At 38.5% G+C, this 27,031-nt stretch overlaps 3 protein-coding genes across 4 annotated transcripts; 1 reads left to right on the top strand and 2 right to left on the bottom strand.

Moving 5' to 3' along the window:
* Positions 1 to 1,470: 1,470 nt before the first annotated feature.
* LOC108681597 (pancreatic triacylglycerol lipase) lies at positions 1,471 to 14,089 on the bottom strand. Its single transcript, XM_018170645.2, has 10 exons — positions 13,750 to 14,089; positions 13,063 to 13,193; positions 12,705 to 12,812; positions 12,190 to 12,330; positions 11,906 to 12,021; positions 7,374 to 7,480; positions 6,764 to 6,884; positions 5,510 to 5,621; positions 3,570 to 3,836; positions 1,471 to 2,206 (listed from the first exon to the last, which is right to left on the bottom strand). Exons 1-6 carry the CDS (start codon positions 13,955 to 13,957, stop codon positions 7,387 to 7,389), a joined length of 798 nt encoding a protein of 265 aa, XP_018026134.1. The 5' UTR covers positions 13,958 to 14,089; the 3' UTR covers positions 1,471 to 2,206; positions 3,570 to 3,836; positions 5,510 to 5,621; positions 6,764 to 6,884; positions 7,374 to 7,386.
* Positions 14,090 to 15,801: 1,712 nt separating this feature from the next.
* LOC108681598 (pancreatic lipase-related protein 2) lies at positions 15,802 to 25,793 on the bottom strand. 2 transcript variants are annotated; one of them, XM_018170647.2, is made up of 13 exons: positions 25,419 to 25,793; positions 24,853 to 25,007; positions 24,560 to 24,673; positions 23,278 to 23,427; positions 23,042 to 23,157; positions 22,392 to 22,522; positions 21,852 to 21,929; positions 21,369 to 21,478; positions 19,471 to 19,594; positions 18,958 to 19,090; positions 18,273 to 18,461; positions 16,719 to 17,720; positions 15,802 to 16,628 (listed from the first exon to the last, which is right to left on the bottom strand). In XM_018170647.2, the coding sequence occupies exons 1-12, from the start codon at positions 25,537 to 25,539 to the stop codon at positions 17,552 to 17,554; spliced, it is 1,590 nt and encodes a 529-aa protein (XP_018026136.1). In that variant the 5' UTR covers positions 25,540 to 25,793; the 3' UTR covers positions 15,802 to 16,628; positions 16,719 to 17,551. The 2 variants fall into 2 exon arrangements, with proteins under 2 accessions (XP_018026136.1, XP_018026135.1); XM_018170646.2 differs by having other exon boundaries at positions 15,802 to 16,668.
* Positions 16,548 to 16,964, top strand: LOC108681584 (mucin-1-like). The gene has a single exon (XM_018170629.1). It carries the CDS (start codon positions 16,548 to 16,550, stop codon positions 16,962 to 16,964), a length of 417 nt encoding a protein of 138 aa, XP_018026118.1.
* Positions 25,794 to 27,031: the final 1,238 nt, after the last annotated feature.

Here is a 27,031-nt window from a genome sequence, read left to right on the forward strand (position 1 = left end):
TTTGCGTTCCGGTTCGCTTTTCCCTTTGGGTCCTTGTTTGCATTTTGGCAAAATTTTTTTTAAAATTAGCATGCTAAATACATATTATGCCGTGTTATGCAAAATATATAATAGGTACACAAAAAATACAGTAGGGAAACAAATTATACTCGTAGGTAAGTAGGTAAACAAAGTAGGTAAGTATATACTCGTAGTAAGTAGGTTATACTCGTAGGTAAGTAGGTAAACAATTTATAACTAACAGATATACAACAGTAGGCGTCCAGTACCTCAACCTCGTCCCTGACTTGTGCGAGGGGGGTCTCTTATAAAAATGAGACCGAGGAACTATAACAACAACAACCTCGTCCCAGAGAGCTAGAGTTACAAACAACTGACCGTGACCTTGTCTTAAGTCAACATCAGCAAGTCACTCATCGCCTTCATCTTCCTGATGTCTTAATTCACCTCTATAACCCTCATCATCATTTGATCTCTCGTGACCACAGTCCTGCTGAACTAAACTTAAAAAATACCACTGAATTCCTATTGCCGACTGAAAATTCTCAACAGAAATTTCAAAGAACTTGAGGGACGTTTTTAATGTAAGGTGTGTATTTAAAGTAAGAGACGTTTTACAAAAGAAATAAATTAAAAAAATTGATTCAGTTGAAAGGCCATTTTTTATTGCCGCAAAACTCATTTCTACATAATATCTATTAACATTTAGGCATTTATCGTATCGTGGACCACTCTGATATGTCATCGAAGCTTGCCGTTTGATTACACAACCGATTTAGACAATTTCTTATAAAACACTTTTTGAGTCAACAGGGAAATTTTCAGCTAAGGACGAAATCATAAATCTTCCGTTCTCTTTCACATTAAAGTTCACTTTTTGAATCAGATAATCGATAATGACTGGAGGTCTCCCACTTAGTTCCTCATTATGAAGCCATCCTTTTAAACTAAAACGAATGCCGCGATGTATTAGTTTTTGAATACCATTTAATTTGAAATGAAATGAACAGAAGCTGAAAAAGCTGTTACTTAGACCGGTATGTGAACGTTGATTTTCCGAAAAAGGTAGTCTGAAAACGGCTGTCAGATTTAGTAACAGTGCAATCGAGAAATAAAAACCTATTATAAAATTCATTCACCTCGCTTAATTTGGTGGATTTTTGTTGCAAGTTTAGGTAATCCAATAAAATGTAGACATGAGAAGTATGCATGAGAATTAGAAACGTTTCATCGACGTATCAGTTATAGAATTGATTGATTGGCTTTAAATTAAAAGAGGACTAGTTCTTTCAGCTGAGAAGACTGTGCCAAGTTCTTGCTTGCTTTTGGCCTGATTTTTGTCGGCCCATTTTTAATATGGACTTTTGTACCTTTTTCAGCCTTTGAAAGACTTGTTCTTAGAATTAAGGTTTCGTCTTCCAGCATTTCTAAATTTGGCATAGGCTACTGGGGATAAAAAAAATTACGGAAGCAAATATAATGCGAGTGATATATTGATATATGTAAAAGCGAGTGAAAAATACAAGCGGTACATCTGAAAATAGTTTGTGCCAACAATATTTTTGAATATTTCGTAAAATTACCTAACTAAAGAGAAATTAAAATATATTATCCTTATCATACTAAACTAACCGAAAAATATGAGCGACATTTCTCTGCCGGATGAGATTGAGGAAGCGAATTGTTAATTGGATGGCCTAGAATCAGGCTCTATGCAATAGTCTCATGCGACCGATAATTTTTATTGTAATTCCTCATCATAGATCGTCGTAAAGATAACAATCGGTGTAATTAGAGTCTATCATTCTTTGCAAGAGAGAGGTCATCTCCCAAACAAGAGGTTTAATTAATTCAAAATATCATCCTATCTTCGATCATTACATTGGTGCATGATTATATACAAACGTATGTTGTAGAGTATCGATGTATTATTCTTGCATATGTATTTAATAGATAGCTTCATGTGTTGACCGCAAGTTCTGTTTTTTTTCTACAAATGGATTTGTAACGAGCGAATAAGTGATATATACTGGTGGACGTATCTGGTGCTGGTGTTGATACTGATACTGTAAGTGTTGTTGTTGCTGCTGGTCTTATAGTAACAGATGCTAGGTGTTATGCAGTTGTTGGAGCTGCAGTTCCTGGTGCGGTTGAGGCTGTAGTCGCCACTTGGCAGCCACTCGATCCTTCACTATTTAGTACTTCTCTGTGGAGGCAGAGTAGCAAGTTAACATTGATGGCTTTAAGTGGCGAGACATGTATACAAATGGAATTGCCGAACAAACTTAATTAAATACGTAAATTCGTTATGGCCTGTGTAAATGGTTAGCAAAAACTTATCCACATCCAAGTCTAAGATTTTGCTCACTCTTCCACTGCCCTTCTTGGCTCCCATTCGATGCCCTCTTAATTCCATAACCGTGACTTCATCACGACGTTAGTAAAACTAACTCAAATAGCAGTGACTTCAGCATCAGAACGGAATTCATGGATGACAACGACGTGAGACGGTCCTCACTAAACCTAATGGAACTAGAATCGAAGACGAAAACCCCCAAAACGATCTTCCTGCGCAGACATTCTCGCGCACTGCGCCACGTCCGAAGCGGCGATATTCCTGGAAGCAGTCGTTGCCACTGCCCCGGCAATCAAGAAGCATAACGGTGACCGGGACCAGAGAAAAAATAAGTGACGAACAAATAACAAGAAGTATCAATTTCAGTACCAAGATTCGACGAATCCATACCCGTTAGATTAATTATTCAGGAGACTCCTACAAAATAACTGACTGAGGCGTCTACATGCGATCGCGTGACAACTGACTCATGGTAACTCATGCGTAGTGTATTGATAGTTGAAGCAACGCCTCTTCTGAAGACAATGAATCTAAACCCGGTATGAATGTGCTTGGATAATTCCGGGATTTCGAGATTATTTTTATACCATTAGAATGAATTGAAATGTATTATTTTTATTACCTCAATATTAATATGAATATATTACATATAAGATTACGTCGCTTGTGGTATCCATTGCAGTTCAAGAACTGTGTAATGAAACGTGTAAAATTCCTCATAGCCTTGTTCTTTGTTTTGATTAATACAAGAATTCCTGCTATGGAAAATATTTCAATCTTCTCAATCAATTATATATTCCAAAGAAATATCTTAGATGAATTATTCTCGGATTGATTGATGCCGGTTAGCGCAATTAACAGGGTAAATCGGAATGAAAAATTATTGGTATATAATCATGTAATTGAATTGGCCCTGAGTAGACCAATTTTTTAATAAGCTCCTGCCATAGTTTAGCAAGGGGTACAGAATAATACAGAATAACTCAACATCTCATCATTGATAATTTTGAATTTCCATTTAGTGGCTAATGGAAGGTACCTTAAAATTTAGATTTTCGACTGCAGTGGTATCATGATATGACTGGAATATAAATGAGCGCTAATTAGAGTGATTCAAATGCGAATGAGCAGTAACCTCGAACTGGACGTAATTACGAAACTCCTTCATTATTATCCATCTTCACCTGATGAGAAACATCGTAATTCTACTCACCTCTTTTTCGATCACGGCAATAGACGTTGTCGAGTCACGGTAACTGAGCTGACGTATTTACTTTGCGGTTTAAGGGGACCAGCTGCATCCCCTACAGCGTGCGTACTCGTAATGGGGTTATCGAGCGTTTCTGCGATTATTGAAACCCAATTATGGCGGCTATTGCTTTTATAGTTGAAAATGATCTCTATGCTGCGCACATAACCCAAGCTCTTGGTCCGTATCAGGTATCGACGTGTTGATCCGGCAGGGAACCAATTAGGGGATCTGTAATAATAATACGAAGATGGGTTTAAGTAAATATCCTCTCCAGTAGTGAAGTGGATAAAGAACCATGTAGTTTAAAAAAAAGTATTTCGTAGAAAAACATATTCCAATAAAAAAGAGTACAGTTTATTAATCTGCATCTAAAAATTTAATTTTAAGATATCAAATTTATTGCGTTATTATAAGATTCTTCTTAGTTTTAGAAAACAAAACAATGCAGTCTATCAACCTAAAAATATCATGCTCAAATGGAATTGAAGTCAATTTACTTGGAGACTGATTTCTCGATCCATAAATAATATATCGGTTATTGCAAATAAGATTCAAGTTTCAAACATATTGTTAGGGACCGTAAAGATTTTATGTGACACAAAAACATATACACAAACCGTATAAATGGTAAGTTTTGTAACTAATAAGTAAAAAAATATGCGAGGCCTGTTTTTAGAGTAATTACCTTTGTGACAAAAATTACAGCAAGTAAATTTGTCCCAAAATTAATCTAGGACTATTCACTTGAAAGGACATATTTTATTTTCCTACAAAATTCCCATAATATCGAGGCCGAAATTCCCAGAAATTGTCGTATCTTGGAACCAGCTTTTGTATGCCTTTGTTAAAAAAGCTTGCCGTCAGACTAGGCAAACTGATTAGACAATATCGCGCTATCCTGCCTCCACACACTCTTGAAACTTGATTCAGTACTCTAAGCCAAAGTCAAAGTTGCTCTCACTGAAAAAAACCGCAGTCACTGCAGGCAACTCCTCGTTTTTTCTCGCATAGCCCGTGACATTAATCTCATCTCCTTAACTCAGATTCAATTCCGACATAATTTTTCTTCCTCTCTCATTCCTCCGTCCGTCCCACATTAGGTGTTTTAAGGTTTATCGCACAAAATTGTTTGGTAATACATTGAACACTCATCCTTACCACGTTCCGCCCTCGTGTACTTCACACCCAGTGCTCGAGTTCTCACTCAAAACTGAAGGTCCATCACTCTAATTTTCATTTCCTAAATATGTATATTACATGTAGTATCCACTAAATATGTTCATATTTGCATGTTAAACAAAATTATACTATGTAGACATCATGTGCGACATGAAAACACTTAACAAAGAAATATCAATAAAAATGTGCTTGTTTTTACACAGGAAATCGTGATCCAGAGTATATATCGTTTTTGGCAACACCACTCTCCCGTCGAGACAGCGCTGCTAGAAAATACTTGTGTTTCATGTTTGCGTGTTTATTAGACCGTTTATTCATGCTTCGTAATCAAAAGTAAATTAAGACCAGCATGGATCATACATTACAAATTAAATGTTATATATTGCAATACTACAGTTTGTGGCAGTACTTGGTATAGCTTTTTGCCGTTTCAATACAAATCAACCAGTAACCAGATTAATTATACTTAGGTCGAAATTTATAAATACTGGTGCATCATATAAGTGCATCATGTACGTAGAGACGGAATTATATTTGTACTCAACATGTTTCTTCAAACTTGATTACGACACTTTTCAAAAAGATATCCATACCCGTAAATAGATAAATACCCAGTATTGTTTTAATCTTATCACTTAGATTGTTAGACAATGGCTGATTTTAATTAATATCGTATAATCGCTATCAATATCATACTTTTTATACTAGGTGGAGCTACTGACTTGAGATATTCGGGACCAATTTTGCCGATAGTCCCCTTGATGGTAAGAAAATCTAGTTGAAATTCATATCTAGGTATGTTGCTCATGGTGATGGTAACCTGGTACTCGTGTTCTGGAACAATGACAACAAAATGTTTATGCATAAAGGGGCTCAATTAATTTTTATATTTATAGTCATAATATAGTCAGAACCATACTTAAATTTAAAACGAAATAACCCGTTGAGTATATTAATGTTGACGCAGCATAAAGCAGCATGAAAACTCATCTATGTAAGGTTAATCGATGATTAATAGGAAACGTGCACGTGATTTAGTTGCATACTTGTTCTCATGAAAATTAACAAGGAAATGCACTAGGCAAATATATGAGGAACATGACACTCCCAGGATGAAATATTTTTTGTTAGAAAAAAATTAATTCAACGAAAGAAGTACAGTAAAGTGAAGCGTTTGCGAGTATAAATGAATATTAATCAAGATCCTAATACATTCAAGTTAAGGGTCGTTGGTACGTAGAAACTAATACCATGCAAGGCTTCATTCACTATATCTAAGTGGAGAAGTGATCGTTCGTGAGGGAAAATCAACATAGCGATGACAAACGATTGCCGTTGATATGATAATTGCAATCAATGCAGAATCGTGTACAAGTAAAAATGAAAACTGTGCAAGAACTGACTAAAGTTCTGTGGAGAATGGTTTGAATTCCTTGCATGAACTTACTACAGCCAAGTGGAGAATAGTTCAAAAGTATAACAATGCAATAACTCATAGAAGTCTGGATATTGTGCGTAAGTAGAAATATTTACGTTGCATGAACTTACTACAGCCAAGTGAAGAATAGTGTGAAAGCTGCAATAAATATCAAGCAATACGTCACTACAGTCACGTGGTGATTCTTTTGCTAGTAGAAATGAATACCATGCAATATCTTACTACAGTCGAGTGAAGAATCGTTTCTTAAGCGTTTATGAATTTCATGCAAAAACTACAGTCGAATGGAGAGTCGTTTGTAAGCAGAAATAAGTACCATGCCAAAATTAGGCATGAAAGCGCTCGTAAGCGAGAATGTATACCATGCAAGATATAGTCGAGCGAGCATCGTTCGTTGGAATAAATTAATATCACGCATGAACTTAATATGCAATGAAATGATAATTGTTCGCTAGCAGAAATTTATATCTTGCTCGAACTCAGTACAGTCAAGCAGAGAACCCATCGCTAGCAGGAAAAATATCATGCACGAACTTACCACAATCAAGAGAAGAATCGTTCATAAAGTAGGTAGAGTTGCCAGAAAGGTTCTTAGGGACCGTAAAATTTATTCCTAATTCCACGCAATCGTAGGGAGGTTGGCAGCCCCGACATTCCCCCTGAAATGTAGCACTTGTACTACATATTGTCCGAGAGTAGGTTGTAGAAATAAACCCTCATGTGTTTACAAGCAGACCTAGTTAGCTGTTAGTCCACGGTGTCTCTGAGAGCTTGCCTCAGACGATTAGTCGACATATTATTCAGCATATGTGTCACGAGAACAAAAATCCGATGAATGGAGGTACGATATGTATATAAATGGGCTGGGAACCTTATATAGGAATGCCTCACGCAGAAGCTAACGAGTACGCACGCCGCGATGTAACTCGCGGTAAATCGAGTTCTCCGACCTAAAGGTCGATGCCGTAGCCGATACCTGCATCGTATATCATTCATGTATTGCCACCCCGTATCAAGATTAGTATTCTAGACAGATGGTTCTAGACAGATGGCTGTTGTGAGTGATGAGGGTCGGGCTGTTTGGGCCGATAAGTGGTGATGCAGTTTGATTATAATTCCATCTCACAATTGCTATACTTAGTACTCACCTTGCTGAACATTTCATAGGAGGGGCAGCGAACGGCCACCAAGGGACAGTCCCGCTCCACCGATTGCATGAAGAGTTTGTGAGCGCGAGAGTGCGAGCAACCCAGAACTGCAGTGCATATAATTAAATTCTTGTATTAAATTAGCTACCAGAAATGGCAGGAATTTGCATGTTAAACTTGTTTGAGACAAAGTATACATTCATTACATTATGAGAAAAAGTACTAGTAGCTTTATTGAGTTTTTACAAGCTATTGGTCGAATATAATCCCAGAGAAATAATGCAAATTAATATAACGGGATTATATGGAGACATTGGTAGAAAAGTGGATAAGTAATCTTTAACTATTATATCAATAAAATGGTAGAAATGGACGAGAAGAGGGTTACTACAGACCATTTCACTAAGAAGAATGAATCTTTTATATAGAGTGGAAACATGAGAATTCAAAAGCGAAAAGATGACCCGCATAATCGATGTTGAATGATAAGTGGGAGAAAAGATAGCCTCGTTTATAATTCTTTGCATATGAACTATAAAAATGTGCGTTTGTATCGAAAAGTTTATGTGTTTGTCAGTGTGTTTGAAGCATGGCTCATTAAAAACATAGGGGTTTTTCGAGCACTTATTTACATTGCTTCTCGTGCGGGGATGTTACCTGGACCTGAAATTTTATTCCTTGTGGGAGCCTAGTAAGGCATCGCATAAAAACGAGAACAGGTTTGATCATGAATTAAAATTTGAAATTCAATTCAAATTAGTGTGTTCACTTGAGATAAAAAATAAGATTCATCACATTTAGAAATGGAACTAATTCTGTTAAATGTCTGTTCTTAAAATGATGACAAGACTTGGAATGATGGGATTTGGGAGACTCAAATTAAGATATTATCGATCTCGACTAATGCCCGTCAAACCTGTCATAGTGCGCTATAAAACATCAGCATCCTACTCTACCGCGCTTATAGCTATAGTATGCAAGTATGAATATCATCAGCCATTTATCTGGCTATTTAACATTTAATCGCTTCCGTGAACGCGTGATCATTCAGTTGATATAAAACTGATGTAGATGGCTTACGAAACTATTTAAATGAAAATGTGGTTAATTTATTTTCTTCCGGATTCTTGGTTAAAAACATATTCGGTAAGTGTAGGCGTTCAGAAACGGTATCAAACAACACGACACAGTAAATAGAATGAAAATATCAGATGATGAAAAATTTAGTAAATGTAGTAAAGGCGGCCATTCCTTCAGCTTCAAATGCGTTCAACACTCGTACTGATGAAAAAGCAAAAAAAGTTGAAAAAATCCAAAGGAATGAAATGAATGAGGATTGTTATTAGGTTAAATTAGTCCCTGAACTCAATTTAAGGGTTACGTGAAAAAACTATATATATGTGATATTAAAAATTAGGGCTTAATTAAGGAGAGGACCAAAGAAGAGGATCATATAAGCCACCGGCTTTTATGCAAAAATTTTTTATATAAAGCTAACAAAAATAAAGCATACATAAATTAAAATAAAAAAATTAGATAAAAATACAAATCCTTTTCAAGAAAATTCAGCTGTATAATTGTTCTCTGATAGAGCCTTTTGCACATTTTGTACCTCCTACAATAACAGTTAGCTGGGCGATCAAATAACACAAAACGTGACAAGACGTGCAACGATTCTGGCTTAACAATGACATCATCATTCAAGTAACGTGCACGAAACAGCATGTATCTTTCGACAATAGGGTCACGGACAACTCATAGGTAATGTCTCACGAGTCATGGCCGCCGCTGCCGTCCTGCCCTTATGTTCTGCGACCCTAGAATAAAGATTGCGAGACGTCATCCCGACGTACGCAGATGCACATCGTGCACAACTATATTCATAAACTAGGGACGCTCGCATATGCATAGGGAGAGTATCTTTGTACCTAAAAAAAGAACCAATTTTAAAATTGTTGACCAATATAACACGTAGGTTAACAATTGCGAAATACTTAAAAAACAGAAGTTTTAGCTCTCTTGACATAGTTAGCTCTTTCGGACGCAGGGCCGAAATATGGAAGAGATCAATAAACAACATCCCTACTGTCGCGCTCGGGGGCAACCTCATTGTCCCGCTTGGACATAGAATAGAAGTGTCGGCGTTTAAGAAATAGGCCCATGGCCTGTTGCCGATTCTTGAACTTTTCGTGACTTGATTCACAAGGGATCCGGCCTTTGGAACCCGATCTTTCTATAGCTGACGATTGATTGAGATAGCTGCTGGACTTATTGCCTGATCCGTAATTTGCTAGGCATTTTAAGACTGAACATATGCTCCTGCATAGCTTCGTCTAGTTTGTTTTTGAAGATGTTCATACTCAGAGCTTCAACGATGCTATCAGGGAGGCTGTTCCACATGTCGGTGACTCGAAGCGAGAAGAAATGTTGTCGCATGGATGTGTTCCAACGCTGTTTTTTTAGTTTATAGCCGTGGCCCCTGGTGAATGATCGGATAATAACTGTAGAAGTTTCTCCGGAGCTAGGTCGGTCCCCTTAAACGCTCACGCTTCCGAGGCGTCTTTTCTGTACAGCACTCAAGTCTGAAAAACAATGATTGGTGATTGCTTTTGCCCAACGGAGCCTCGTGACGAAGCTCTTCCAACATTGATTCATCACTGGTAAACACCAGGTCTAGAATATTGGGAGTCTGTTTACTTCTATAATGGGTTGGTTTGGTAACGTGCTGGACTAGGAAGGAGTCTCTTACTGACTCCATGAACAAGTATGCTGGGTGATTCTCTTCCCTTGGAGAGGATCCATCTATCCAGTCTAGCTCTGGATGATTAAAATCACCAACGATCAACGTGTGTGACTTACGGAAAGTCATGCTCGGTAAAAGACTGTTTAGTATTTTATCGTTATGAATTTCTTTATTTGGGTAAACACCAGATTAGTCGGAAATCCATTAAGCGAAAAAATATTGCGTAAAACTTCGAATTCAGCGTGCAGAATATTGTAAGTAGAACAAATTCGAAAGCCCCGATGTGAAAGTGTTTGAATCCCATTAATCTTAAATCGAAAGGAGCAAAAGCTAAAAAAGCTGGTACTGAGACCTGTGAAAGTCGATTTTCGGAATACAGAAGTTTGAAAAACGGCCATTAGATTTAGTAATATTGCAATCGAGGAAGGATAGGCTATTGTTAGATTCCAGTTCCATGGTAAATTTGATGGATTTATGCTGCGAATTTAGGTAATCGAAAAAGAGTTTAACGTGAGAAGGATGCTTAAAAAGTAAAAAAGTGTCATCAACGTATCTGTTGTAGAATATTGGCTTAAAATCATGAGGGCAATTGGACAGCCACGACACCTCGTGAAAATATATAAAAATATTCGCAAAGGTTGGGCCGAGTGGAAGACCCATACCCAAACCGTCAATCTGTCGGTAAAGCTTGTTAGCAAATATGAAAAAAGAGTTTAAAACAGATAATTCCAAAAGAGATTTAAACAAATTACGTTTCAAACCAATAACGAGATCATTTACATCCTTAAACAAAGAATTGAGGCATATATATATGGTTTCATGAAGAGGCACATTAGTAAATAAATTTTCCACGTCAAAAGAGGCCATTAGTTAGGTCCTGAACGTTCGTAAAATCTTTTAGGCGTTCCACAAACGTATAAGAATTGTCTACAGTATACTTATTAGTCGTGAGACAGTTTAAAACCGGTACCAAAAACTTAGCAAGTTTTAAACTAGGCGTATTGTACGCGGCAAAAATTGGCCGGAATTGAAACTTAGAGGCAAAATTGGACTTATGAATTTTGGGCAAACCATATAAAATACCAGGACATGAACCAGAGATGTAAAGTTTGGAATAAGTTTCGGGTGAAAAGGCAGAAGAATCTTTAAGTTTTCGCAAGAAGTTATTAATTTTGTCTTCAATTTTCAAATTTGTTTTAGAAATTGGGTCTGAAATTTCAATGAATTTACCCTAACAAAATTTAGCGGCATATGCGACCCTGCATTAGGGCCGCCTAGGATTCGGAGAGCACGTAAATCAGCTTTTCAATATCCGCTTCGACTCAGGGTTCGAATTAAAAATAAGGGCAGCCGTGAGGGTTTGATGGTTGATATGACGATTTCGATGAGGATGAGGGGGATGACGTTACAAGACAGATGGAAGTTGGGTTCGTGGTGGTTGGTTAGTTGTGAAGCCCTTGCCCCCTGGGGCAAGCCCGTCAGGTTCAGGACGTGCGGAGGGGTATGGGGATAGAGGGAGAGGATGGAGCGAAAACGCAGGTATATGATAGGATAGCCGTTGTTTGTACAAAAGAACGGTAGAGACAGAGGCAAAAAGTATAGTCACTAGTTCCTAGTGACACTCACCGCTGGGAGGCTATTAATCCAAATACGATGAGTTTGGAGCCAGGACCCAGGCTTTGAGAGAGCGCCAGAAATCACAACCGCACTAATTGCCACGAGGGACCTATACAGACTTACAAAACTCATAATACAGTTAGTCTGTATACAATGGTAAAGGATATCTTACCTCTGTACAGTGATGCCATATCGCTGCTGCAAATAAGTGCCGGCAATGCCACACAAGTGTGCCCCCAGACCGTGACCTACCAGGTGGAAGCTGTGACTTGGGATACCCCGTAGTACCTGGAAAATGCAGGCGTAACTTGAGTAACTTTGCAGTAAGTCTTGCTAACAAAATTTCTGAATTCAGGCAGATTTAAATTATCATTCGTAAAATTTAAAACCCACTGTCAATAAATCTTTAAGGTAAATCCTGTTATTAAGCATCCTGTGTCATTCTTATCGTTTTACCTGTAATCTGTTAATGAAAAAGGCCAACTGTCGAGCCACCACCCTGATGTTCGCTACAGACTGTGAGTAGGTGTCATTGGACCACCTCACCACCACCACGTTGTTGGAGCTGACGGCTCTCATCAGCTCCCTTCTCAGCAGCTAAAGACGCGACCGCAATAACAAAGTTAGAGGAAGAGTTGGCAGTTTGGATTCACCCTTAGCAAGGTAGAACGTTAGTATATTATGAATATACCGAGTATCAGGCTACAACAACGAAATATTTAAATTGAATGAACTTATTATCTCTTTGTTCAGCGTGCATTGACCATATATGATCATCGAAAATTTACATGGTGCTGATTGTTGAAAATACTGCATTGTATTTTACCTTAACAGTCCTTTTCAGTTCAACAGTTTAGTTAACTGTGCTCAGATTCTACTTCGTGGACTGATACAAGGATGGTACCAGTCAAACTTTATTTGCAAGTAGAACAATTCAATTTAAAATAGAGCAACTGCTAACTTAATCTTACCTTCGTCCATTTGCCACCGGTGTTCCAGTCATGTACGAGGGCGTAAACTTTGCCCTCGACATTCAGTGGTGCGTTGGTCAACTCAGCCGTGTTGTTTGGATTCAGGACCTGACGGTACGACAAAAGCTTAGCAATTAAAATTATTTCGCTACAAAGAAAGCAGTTTCTGATGAAAACCTGCCGCAAAGCATATAGGTTGATTAGTCTTGTACTCCGGCAATGAAACTTTAACAAATTCGTTGCGTGCAAAGACTTTTTACAGTACCATGTAACATATTATGTGACATTTTTATAGTATTATTATCTGTATAGTATTTTTAATGAAGAGCAAAGTGGTTGACGTCTTGTGATGGTTCACCAGTGGACGCTCTTGATCAGGACTGGAGGTGAGCCAGAATTTGGTGTTGCGCATGGCGGGTGTGACGGAGGACCACGGTGACTCGAGGGAAAACTCCTCTAACTCTCCGTAGATGTCGTAGCACACTGACGCTAACGAAAAACCAGTGGAGGAAATTTAAGTTATGCAAATAACATAAGCTTATTGGACCAAGAAAAATTCTGCAGTTATTTATAATGGGAATCTGGTTATTTGACAATATACAAAGCCGCGAGATATTCAAAAGGAATTATATTAGCAAATTTTGACTAAATTTCAGTACATAACGACAAACATCTAAACATTTAATCCCATAAGAGAATATATGATGTAATTATTTGATTGAAAACAACGACAGGTCGAGTATAACGAAATTAAGTCTTTTCCCGTTAATCAGTGTACAAAGTACATTCATTCAAAGTGAGTAAGTTTTCATTGAAACCCTATTCATAAAACATTGGATGCAAGCGAATGTTGAAAATTACTCTAAAATGTATAAATTAGGACTTAATCTCAACATGAATCATCAGAATAATCGACAGGTCTGGCATGCTTATTAATAACCGATCCAGTTTAGTAGCTAATTTTAATGAATGATTTGAGTCTTCGAAAACTGTGAACAAGATTATTTATATGAACATGACTATGAACAAAAATTTGCATACGTACCGGTACTGGGAACTTCTGGCTGACATGTAATCGTCCCTGTTTTTTGATTGTGCATGCCGCCGATTGAGCTGTTGTCAGAGCGCATTTGAAATGTTTTACTTGTGTGGTCTTCATCTGCCGCCGCAATAGTCATGATAAGTGCGGTAAACAAAATGCATATGAGTTTTCTGGGCAAATTTTGCCCCAAAGCATTGCTCGCAGTTGTCATGTTATCGTTGGATAACAAATTAATTATATTCAGCTGAGGGAAGAACTACCACACACTATTCATTACTTGAAACTGTCTAAATCTGAACGCCTACACATACCCAGTGCGCCTCTGGACAAGTAAGGCGCATAATGGACGACGCAAAACTGTGACGAGAATAAAATGCTTGTCTCTCAACAACGCTCTATCTGTTCGAGTAACTAAACCATCACTGACCTTGAGCCGCTTGAAGCTTGATCATTTTTGCTTTAGCTAATGTGCTACCAGCCTGATGACTCGCGAACAGTTAAAGAATAAAACTTGTTTTGAGGTAAAACCAGCAATATTGTGCTGCCCTCTTGTGAGAACAGGTCGTTATATATATATAACCAATGAATTACCAATCAATATTGGTAATTCATTACTTACTCCCACAAATATTCAAATAGTTTACTCCCACCTGTGTAATCTGAAGACCTGTGAGCGAGGTGTTATTTCTGTTATTGCGTAGCTTTGCTGCTATATTTACATCGCGTTCAAATCCAGAATTTTGAGTAATGTTAAGGTTTACTCAGATAGGAAATGATAGTTTGTGCCTGACATTGTGACGGAATCAATTAATTGACGATCAATCAATAGACGGAAGAATCACATCCAATCCAGCGTCGTCACACAGCGGAAAGTTCCGAAACTGCATGAATCTGAGGGTTCGTAATTAAGTTCTTAGAACCATTCGTAAGCGTCTATAATAGGGAGTTTGTGTTTGATGCTTGGTTTGATTTTGGCTATTGAATTTACTTGGGGTGTTTGTCACGTAGCAGCCGATAAGATCAGAATAAGCTGTCTGATTATCGGATGCGGTAGGCCAATTGTTATTTTTCTGTTGATGACTTCGATCGATGGCTTTATATGTTTTATTTTTGCAGTAATTTGTGAAAATGCTCAGTGATTGCAAAGTCATTCTATAATTTCTTGCCGTGCAATGATAATACAGGCCTCAGCACTTGGTGATTCCATTAATTAAGTGCAATTATTGGTGAATCCCATAAAGTCAGAACGCTGTGTACCTCAGAATCACGCGGTTGTACATACGTGAGAATCACTGTACCCCGTGAACCTTGAATATGAAGGCCTCACTCTGCCCTTCACATTCATCAAACACTATATTCACTGATTTGGTTCCACTCAGTGGTGCTGAGCAGGCACTGCATTCACTTCTGTAATTACAATATGAATTTGATTGATGAACAAAACCCCTCAACTTTATTCTCCTTTAGTGGAAAGAGTGTGTTTTCTATCACGAGCGGAAATTTGAATACACTGTCATTATTCACTAGCTTTTTCTCTTATTACAGAAATTCCATTTGATGATATATATTACTTTTAACAATTATATATTTAGCAGTTCGACTCGATCAAATTTTTCGGAGTTTTTTTATGTCAATAACATTCATTATTTTTTCAATATTTCATTATAATACCTATCAGTAACTTTACTGCCTATTAGTTTTCTTCTTTTTGCCTATTTGTAACGTTTTCATTTGTAAAATCGGAATGCTCCGAAAAATAATTTTAAGAGATGATACAAAGTAATTAAAATACAGATTTTGCTTGCACTATCTTGAAGTGGTGAAGATGTTTATTGGGACATAATTGCCATGAAGCGAATAGTGACGTTACCAACAAGGATAATAATGAAAAAAAATCTAATTGGACTGATTTCAAATTCACATCATTTCATAAAATTCACTCTTCCCTAATATATTTGCGAGAATAATTACGAGATGTACTATATTTGTTGAGATAAATTTTAACTTTATAATACAAAACGACAAGGCGGCTCAGGGGAAAATAAAACTAGTGCAGCATTGCCGTATTATTTAGACATAAATCTGAACATACTTTCATATTCCAAGCAATACTATACAACGTGCCGAAAATATTTCGAATTAAGCAGTAACCATATTATGAACTTCACGCAATTTATAATATGATAAAGGTTTGCGTCTTCATGACTTAGACACAAGCACCCCTCAACCCCTCAGACAAGTACACATGTAAGCCAGTGAACGCCCGAGTCTTATACTAAGCTGACCAATCATTTGGAAATTATCATCAACGGCTACAGCTATGGTCACAATATTCGTGATTATCGATTATTTTGCATCAACATGCCCCGAATAAAAAAGTCAGTAATGAATAACAGGTTCAATTCATGTTAATAGTAGGATACACTTCTCACATATGTTAGAATGCTCAACAAGAAAAGTTTTGTCCTTAATTATTAATTTACATTTTTCTTGCTGTCACTGCTGTTATAATAAATTTTGCCGCCCAGCTTTCAAGGTATTTAAAGAAACGAGCGACGATGTGAAAAAACCCGCGTTTCGATGCTCCATTTAGGAGTTTAAATAAAATGGCTTATTCATATTCTTTCTGTTATGACAGCGATTTGGCGGAGCCGGAATAAATTTTAACTCATAGATAAAATTCAGGTGAAAAGTTTCTTCTTGGCTCCCGCGCCAGTCGAAGTCCATTCCATCCTCATTTTAAGTTCTACACTCATCAGGTGATTTCTAAAATAATCTGCCAACTTCTACCTCCACCAACCATGATCCAAGCTAAATTCAACCTTCACCCGCCAAGTTCAACCTTCACCCGCCAAGTTCAACCTTCACCCGCCAAGTTCAACCTTCACCAGCCAAGTTCAACCTTCACCAGCCAAGTTCAACCTTCACCAGCCAAGTTCAAACTTCACCAGCCAAGTTCAAACTTATTCAACCTTCACCAGCCAAGTTCAACCTTCACCAGCCAAGTTCAACCTTCACCAGCCAAGTTCAACCTTCACCTGCCAAGTTCAACCTTCACCTGCCAAGTTCAACCTTCACCTGCCAAGTTCAACCTTCACCTGCCAAGTTCAACCTTCACCCGCCAAGTTCAACCTTCACCAGCCAAGTTCAACCTTCACCAGCCAAGTTCAACCTTCACCAACCAAGTTCAGCCTTCACCCGCCAAGGTCTCGGTATAACCGAGTGAAGTTTGGCTTGTTTACAGACGCGACATTCATATGTCTATAATCTGATCCTCGTGAACCTCACCATCAACTGGGTAACTTAGTTGCGCCTATGTAACTTAAATTCTTCATCAACCGTGTCCATAATAATAAATTTTAAAAACGCAAAACGCTCGGAATAAATGAATGCTAAAGTAACATCAAAACACCTTAGGTATGGTATTTACATTACAATGGGCACTATCACATTACAGCTAACATCTGAGCAATAAAGGACTTTCGTCTCCTTCATTAATAAAGCTTTACTTCCCACGAAAATTTCCAACTATTGTTACATTGATAACATTCATACAGATTTTCAAAACCGCGTTACTGGAACACGTTCGTATAATTATGAAAATTACATATGAAAGATTGAGAGCTAGTGGAGAAATGAGCATCCGTTGTCTGTGCGGTGCAGACTATTGAGTATTCCAAGATTATTTTGATGAGGTCAAAACTCGAAGACACAATCCCATGGCAAACATTAATCACAAGCCACCTTGACGGGCTCAGTCACGCAGATACTTGTGACGCTATCTATAGACAACTATGAATTATATTCAGAAGATGACGCTATCTGTAAACGAACTCTGGGTTTTATTCAGCAGAGGAACATTTAACTTTGTCGTGGAGCAGTTGCTGCTGGCAGAGCATCGGCAAATATCGTTAGGTGTCAGTACATACTCCAGGCCGCTCCTCTGTTCCGATGCGTCGAAGCAAAATTCGTATCTGCAAACGGGAAGCAATCAATCAAACTAGCGGAAAAGATCGAAACAAATAATTGAAAAAATAACAAACTCAACAGATTGATAGTTATTAACAATAATCAATTACTTTCTCTCTGACATTATGTACTGGAGACGAAATTCTGGAAATTTCTAGTGCAATCAGTTTTGAAAGTATGGCTGTAAATTGAACTTTCAGAATCTAGGTGGGTACGCGCAATAATAATCCATTTATTACCAACAGCCCACAGTCTATATAGATCAGTAATTATATCGACCAAATATTATCTTGCAATGATTATTACAGCTAATCAACTCCGAGATCCCGGACTTGAGGATCATATAAAGAGTTCACACAGTGAGTGAGGGACCACCGAAAATCGTGAGTGAGTACCTCCTTATAAAATATTACCAATTCTTTAAAAACAATCGGGAGTTTTGAAGAATAGGTGATATCACTTCAAAAATAAGCTGAATGCTTCTAATTTTGAGTCACAAAGTCCCCAGGAACTGAAAAAATTATGACATTAGAAGGAAAAATTGTTGTTTCACTCACGAGGTCTCAGCGCCGAGCAGCTGCACTGTGACCTTGCTGAGGAAGAGACGCGGCTCCTGGAGGCGCCAGGACATGGGGTTGAAGGAGGGGCCGGGGTACCTGAAGGTGATGCGTACCTTGCGTAGCTGCCCCACGTTACTGGCAAGTACTACGTACTGATGCACAGATCCCGCGCTGTAATATTCCGTTCTGTAACATAAACATCATTGATATGCGAACGTCCGTCCGTATTTTTTGTCGTGGGTATAAACGAGAATTTTTTAACACGCACTACTAAGCTTGAAAATTATTCGGAGGATTCGGGGTAGCTCAAATATAATAGATTATATTAGCTTTAAAACATGAATAATATAAAAAAATTAGAAAAATTAAATGGACCCGCATATTCTACAATTTTAGATAAATGGGAGCTTGACGTTAATCGTCGATTTGAATGAGACTCTCAATAATTACCTTACCTTAATTTTATAAATTATTAAAGGAATATGAGTTAATAAAATTTGGGTTTACGAAACTCGGGGTGACTTGATTCGGGGTGAATAATCTTAGGATGACGAGATCCAGCTTAGCAGGATTAACAATGAGAATATTATGGATGGCGAGATTAAAGATAACGGGAATTATCTTACCCAGGTAATGCCCGGATAACCTGCTTGTTAAAAAAATTATAATATTCTATACGAACGTTGGGGTGAGGCTAATGGGGTTGGAGGTACTGGAGAAGCCTTCGAGCGTGAGATACAGCAGCCCGAACTCCCCGTCGTGGTCCGCGGCTACGGTGCTGTTGCTCACAGTGATGGTGACCAAGTAGTGGTGACCTGGACAGTGTAATTTACGTGCTGGCCGATAGTCAATATTGAACGATGAATAGCTTGCTTAATTAACAACGAAAGAAACTGTCGCCAGAATGCACATTGAAAAGGATGGATGAGCGAAATACTAGTGTTGTTTTTTAATGTAAATGCGTGCGCAAGTTTCAAGTTTTGGAGCAAGTAAAATAAGGGCAGATGTTTACTAGCAGAATGCATCAACGTTCGGTCACGGCCGCACGACATTATATATTGTTATTGCATTAAGGTGCATGGTGTGCTGTGCCTATGGGAAGAGCACCTCAGTCATAATAAAAATGAGAAACCTTTGCAACAATTGAGAATAATATATTTCATCGGTTGAAAATCTCCTGCGTATACGAACTGACCACAATAAGGGGAGGAATCGTGCGTTAGTAGGAAGAACTTCGAGTTGACAGGCAGGTCCATCGGGACAGTCCTGAGCCCCATTTCTGAACACTCGTGAGGTGGTTTGCATCCCCAGCATTCCCCCTGAAAGTTAATACACCTGTAGCATCTATAATATAAACATGAAGCAATTTAGTGTCGCGATTATGATTATAATCATGTACTGCATTGATTGCCGTGAGTTTATGTGAAGATTTTCAATGCTGCTCTTTTCAAAGCGAGTGTCTGCTTTATCTCGTCTGGCGCACGCGGATAGAAGTTTGCGCTCGGCTCTCTCTTGGGTTGAGGGAGTGCGAGCGCTTACTTGCTGTCTGCTGGCAAGTGCGCGCGTGCATGGGTGTTGTGCATATCCCAATCACTGCGCACGAGAGCAAAAAGCTCACGCAAGACGTGAGTTTTCGGTAACGCAGTAACGAGAACGAAATCGGGACGACAGTCGAACGGTGAAGTCATCTTATTTTATAGGTCCTAGTGCGGTTTTACAAGACACCGATGAGGTGTATCTAGGTAAAAAAACTTACATTATCATGTGAGAAGAATTACTAAATGAAAATTATGTAAAGAGTTAAAAATTAGTAAGTGAAGAAGAGAAAGAACTAACTATAAGTAAGCATCGTAACGAAAAGTTATGCCATAAAACTTCAGAACAGGATACTGATGGCGGTGGGATCCCTCGCAGGGAAATGACACTGAAACCACGTTAAGTACGAATTGATTTCGTGGAAACAAGGCTTGGTCAAAGTTATTTCAGTCAAAGCCTGGTGGGATATGATACGTCACTTATGCATAGAAAGCAGACATAATATCTACAGTTGAAAATCACGTATCGCGTTGTAATAGTTTGATGTCGATTTTGTTTTAGAACGTAAGTAACTCTGATTTCACCAAAGTGACCATTTCAATCCATTCGTAATTTCTTAGATGATAATTCGCTTTTATGTAGAATGGTGCGGTGGTAGCTTCGAATTACTCTCCATCACACTGACGTAAAAAAGTAAAAGGCCCGGAAAACAATTATGAGACTAAGACCAAAAATTCATCTGGGAAAATCTGCTATTGAGCTTGACTTAATTAAAGCTTACATTTGAGCACCGGACCCGCAATGACCGCTATGACCCGCGTGAGGAAAAATCGTTGGCAGTGCCAGCGGATGATTGGATTAAGCAATCTGGCCGCACTAACTTGGGCGTAAATAAAAAAATAGGTTTAGGTCTTATAGTCAACAGTGTAATGATCTAATTATCGTATTATTCAAGACTGGAATTATTCAGTTAATATAAAAGTCAACGCTGGAACTATCCAGTTATCGTATCAGTCAACAGTAGAACCGTCTAGTTATTGTATTACCCAACACTAGACGAATCTAGATATTGTATTAGTCAACATAAGACGAATCCAGATATTGTATTATTGAACACTGGAATTATTTAGTTTTGCTTTTATTTAGCACCCGAATAATCTAGTTATCGTATTAGTCAGCATTGGAATGATTCAGTTTTGGTTTTATTCAACACCTGGATAATCACGTTATAGTATTATTCAACACTGGAATTATTCAGTTTTGCTTTCATTCAACACTAGAACAATCCAGTTATCGTTATTAGTCAACACTAGAATTATCCAGTTATTGTATAGACAACACTACATTTATCCAGTTATCGTATAGTCAACACTAGAATAATCCAGTTATTGTATAATCAACACTATAGAATTATCCAGCTCTCGTACTAGTCAACACTAGAATTATCCAGCAATCGTATAGTCAAAACTAGCATTATCCTATTATCGTATAATCAACACTAGAATTATATAGTTATTGTATATAATGTTCAGGAAAATATATCCTCTCACTGCCCACCTTGAGCAGCATCTGGTGTGAAGGGCAGCGGACGGCCAGGAAGGAGCACTCCTGCCGCACCGACTCTATGAAGAATTGAATGGCGCGCGCATGCGAACACTTGATGTCCTCTGCAGGTCACGGTTGTATTATTATTCTTTGAAATGATCCTCTCATTAGGAAATTGTTGCTTTTTCTTTTTTATTTATTCATAACAACTTCATAACTTGAGCTGCCCTCATAATTCACGCATCCAATATGCCTCAAAAGGAAAAATAGGTAAAAAATGGGCAAAAAATACAGCAGTGGAACGGAAGATGGACAGTATGAAGTCAGCATGAGGTTTTAAATACAGGAAATGGAATAGGAGCGATAAGCAATATAAATGTAATGGTAGGGGATCTGCATTAGGCAATAAAAAATAACGACCAATATACAGTATGTTGCTAAAATAACAGTGTGCGTTTTGGGCAGAATGCCATAGACATTGTTCCGCGATCTCACCTCCAATGCAGCCAGGCTGGGGACCGCCACCGTTAGGGTAGAAGTCCAGGTGCCCGATTGGGTTCATTATGCCAACGGCTATTTGATTGATTGAATTCACACATGAGAGAAAAAAAATAAAAAATAATATTTGATTCATATGAAGTTTCTTTGCATTGTTAGCACCAACGCTATAAATCATTTTCATAAGTAGCAGAATAACGTACGATTACAGTTGCAACATAAGTTAGACTTACGTAGATGCATGTATTTACATCATGAGTTTGCTTAAATAAATCGCAAATCCAGCAAGAATTTAAAAACAAAGCAAATGGCAGATAAATTTATCATAAATTCATTGAGGTTTCGGTGAGTTTTGGTAAGTTTACTTTGCGATTTTTTGGTTTGTAAATTCTTAGTTAGACCAACTGATGATGTATGGGTAATATCTACGAACACAGCGTTGCTCGGGTCATGCAACAGCGAAGTTAAAGAGAATTTTCCCTGAATTTTGTTTACTAGTAAATTATTTATAATTATTTAATTATTTATTAGACTCACTCATGGGGAAGCCGAGGATGGCGTAGTTGTCGGTGTGGATGACATCAACGAACGCGGCGTCGCTCGGGTCAAGTCGCGTGATAAGCTCCGGGGCGCCGTGTAGAGGGTGCGCCGGGTCCAGGCCTGTGATCCTGCAACGAACATTTCAAGTTATTTCACTCAAAGTTTGCCTTCTTGAATTTATTTCGTTGATTAAATTCTTCACTCAAATTTGTGAGATTTACCAAAACTTTTTTGGTAATAGTTATATTTACGTATATATTGGTGATTCTCCTCTTTATATATTGATGATTTTCATTCTTATATGATTTATGGTCTTAATTCACGCTAAAATAGGTGCACTCGGAACAAGAAGAAATGAGTGAGTACACAAAACGAATCACTGGAAAACATTTACATTACAATCGTTAAAAGTGTAGGCACAGTTCCAATGCAGTTTGACATCGGTAAAAAAGGGGACACGTGAGGTAAAGAGAAATTGAACAATAATTTCAATTTGACATGATGATTTTTCAATCTTCGAGAAATAAAACTACAGAAAAATCTCATTTAAACCAAGTGCTACCTTAGTATTTTACTGAACGCTTTCATATGTATAGAAAGCCTTGTTGCATGAACAAGAATTGGTATTATTTGAGAAGTCATCGCACCTTTGAATAGTTGTGCCGTATCTTTGTTTTAAATAAGTGCCGGCGATACCACACACGTGCGCCCCCAGACTGTGGCCTATCAGATGGAAGCTGTGACTCGGGATCCCCTGTATCACCTGAGCAATGAACGCATATCATCAGTGCCTTCACTTAGTGGGAAATAATATGGAATATAGAATGAGTCATTAATTTGTGTTTAATGAGCTACGTAATATATGTTAGCTTTATAAAGTAACCTGTAAGCTGTTGATTAAGAAGGCGAGCTGTCGAGCCACCACCCTGATATTCGCTACAGACTGCGCGTAGTCGACGTTGGCGCCCTTGGACCAGTTCACCACCACGACGTTATTGGAGCTATTGGCTCTCATCAGCTCCCCGGTCAGCAACTGGACAAGAATTACGTCAAATATTGTTGATTTTACCTCAATATTGATCAGGTCAGCAACGGCTACTTTATTTCACTTTTCATTAATATAAGATTCGTGCATGATTTACCGACAGTTAAAATTAAGTCGTACACGTAGTTCGAAGAGAAAAATCGTGAAATAATTGTCCGACCGTTGTTTAACACCGGCCGGTCGATTGAGTACCGTATAATTCGACACCATCGCATTCGTTGTACTCTTTAGCTTTGCAACATTCCTAGGAAGATGAAAATTTGACCCGTGAATATACACGCATACGCGGGGCTGTTATCTTCAACCACCATGTAATGCGGCTTTAGAAAGCTTCATGAACTATCCATGAGAACTTGTTTAACACGATCATGATGATAATAATAATGAAAGGACTCAATATTCATGTGATGCATTAACAAATGGAAGCAATAATAACTTAAATCTTTCCGGCATGTCATCATGCCGGATTTATCGTGAAAATAGCGATTAGATAAATTTTTCTCCATCTATCTATTCAGTGTACAATGCTCATCGCATAGCATCGCTTAAATAAACGTAGGTTCCTCTTACATTTACTGTGCATAACAAATCGGATTCTGAGTGAAGGAGGGGTAACTCCATGACAAGTAGGATTTGGCCGAGGACGCTGTGTAAGCCGCGGAAAAAAAAAACAAAAGTGCTGATTTAATTCCGTGATGGCCTGTTACGTACGTAAATGGTCATCAGTTACTGTCTCGATTATCGGATTGTAACTAGATTATCAGGTCGGAAAATCATCGAGTAGTATTTCTGACAAGTAAACATTCTTCACGTTGAAAAAATGAATCCTAGCGTAAAGCTGCAAACGGTTCGGCCTTGAAACACAACAGTGGCAATGAAACCATCCTGTTGAAACAACCAAACATAAAAAATATAACTCAGTACTCACTGCAGTGAGCGACAGAGAGCGCATTTTCTCGTCGACGAAAACTTGAGGTCACGGATGGACGGGCAGACGGACAGACAGACAGACGGACATGGCGAACACAATAGTGCATTTTTTCCATATATGAGAAAATGCGCTAAAAATGGGAATTAATCTAGATTATTCTGCTTCCCATGTCTGCCCCACTCACTATACCTTTGCCCAAGAGGAGCTGCCATTCGAGCGATAGCCGTGCGTGATTAGGTAAACTTTGCCGTCGAGATTTAGAGGTGCTTTGTAGAGAACAGTCTTGTTGTGCAGATCAAGCACCTGATGGGATGATTATTATTAAAAAAAATTTGAATACCCTTGGAAGGCTTCAAGTTGGGTAGTAATTATTCATGTTTAGTTTAGTAAAACATATTCCTATTTCATAAGTACAATGCAACCATTTGAACAGAAATTTACAGGCATTTTCAGTCATTCGCTAGGTCGGCAGGTTGTCGTACCAGGGGGAGCGTCTGGTTGGGGCTGGAAGTGAGCAAGAAGGTGGTGTTGAGCTGGGCAGGGCTGAAGGGGATGAGTGTCATCGGACGGTCCGCAGTGCCGGACCACGGCGCTGTTAGCGCGAACTCTTCCTGCTGTCCGTAGATGTCGTAGCAAACTGCCGACACACGTAGATGTGCACTTCATCAATAAGTTATGAAGTTTTTGTTTTATATTTTTTACCTATTGGATTTACTAAGTCGCGACAGGAACTAGCTTTTAATAAGCACCACAAATCTATCAATTTACTAGTCGATATCGCGTTATTCGATGCCGAGACCTCGATTTCGTAGGAATATTTTTTTTAAGCATTACGATTACCAAACACGGCTGGAGGATGACAAATATAATTAGCCTACTTAATGTGAAGGTATTTTCGGAATTAGTTCTTTTGAATGCTTGTATTCAATAAAAACTTCAGATTTCTAAGTTGAGCATTTGATTAAAGTTTAATTGTGAATAGTAACAGGTACTTTTAGTACGCAGATTCGTTAGCCACTGATGATGAACACAATGCACGTGATCTTACCTGATACGTCGGGTTGACATGAAATGGACTTGAAGTTCATGTCAGTTTTTGGTGTATCTAGTAAGTAGCTAGCGAAGAGCATTCGAAAAATTACTCCTACGCTGGTCTCGGCTGTCGCCATGATGTTTTGTATGAACAAAAAAAGCACTGGCTGTTTGAGCGTCGTAAGCCTCAAAAAAACTTAGCTCAGTTATCACTGTCACTTACGGAAAACGTTGAAAAAATTACGCAAGTCTGATTAACGTAAAAATATGAACTGCGCACCAGATGGTGTCAGCGTGAGGATTATTGTGAACTACAACGCACAGAGCCACCAGAGAAACATTGTTCATTTACCGCCCCAGCCTTGACAGGGACACTGCGCAAGGCCTTCAACTGCACTGAGTATCTGCCGTGGGTGTAAGTGCACCAACAGCTTTTAAACCTCCACTGCTAACCACATACACGCGAGATGCTATCCGCGTCGACGCCATTGGTTATAATTAATGTTTTATGTTCCGTTAAAGTCATGGATGGTGAGCATATCGTTGAGTAACTATATATATCTTGAATAACACTGGTTGATAATTGAATCCATTATCGTGGCATGGGACTTCTGCGTCCGAAAAACATAATAAGGATACTAAGAAAGAATAACATGAAATCAATTGTATGCATGTTAAAATTTAACGACATCAGAGTCGAATGCTCGTAAGTAATGGCGATCACAATAATATACGATTGCGCATCATCAGTCAGTCCGCAGTGGCGTGCCACAAGGAAGCGTTCTTGAGCCTATTTTATTTGTTGCTTTTATAAACGATCTACCAGAAGCATTGTCCAGCGTGTGCTCCATGTACGGCGTACGCCGACGACACAAAAATTTATAATACAGTGAAGGATGCGTCAAATACAGCACAAATGCAAGATGATATTGACAGTTTAGTTAACCGGGCTGATACGTGGCAGCTGCGGTTTAATGCTGACAAGTGTAAAGTATGCTTCATCTCGGGAAGAACAATGAACAACAAAATTACAGTATGAGAAGACAAAGACATGATTGCAAAGAGAGAGTAATGATTGAAAAGTCCAATGTGGAAAAAGATCTCGGAGTTTATGTCGACAAGGAGCTAAAATTTTCTAAGCATGTTGAAACGCAAGCTAACACATCCAACAAACTTCTTGGACTAATCAGACATTCTTACGAGTTCCTAGATGCAGAAGCGATGAAGGAGTTGTTTGTTGCTGTCGTGCGCCCGAATCTAGAGTTTGGAAACGTTATGTGGTTACCGAGATTTTAAAAAGACAAAAATTTAATAGAGAATTTTAGTAGACGTGCAACAAGGATAATTCCAGGCTTGAAGGGCAAGTCCTATAGAGAAAGGTTAAAGATTATGAAGCTTCCAAGCCTTAGTTATCAACGTCTGCGTGGGGACCTCACTGCATGAGGTATACAAGTATACTCATGGTTTGTACAAGGTCCCCGAAGGATTACTAGAATTTGAAACAAGAACCAACACCAGGGTCCACGGCTATAAACTAAAAAACTGAGCTGCAACTTATCCACGCGACAACATTTCTTCTCGCTTCGAATCACCGACATGTGGAACAGCCTCCCTGATTACATCGTTGGC

The sequence above is a fragment of the Hyalella azteca genome, unplaced genomic scaffold (assembly GCF_000764305.2).
Source record: "Hyalella azteca isolate HAZT.00-mixed unplaced genomic scaffold, Hazt_2.0.2 contig3861, whole genome shotgun sequence".
NCBI classification, from domain to species: domain Eukaryota; kingdom Metazoa; phylum Arthropoda; class Malacostraca; order Amphipoda; family Hyalellidae; genus Hyalella; species Hyalella azteca.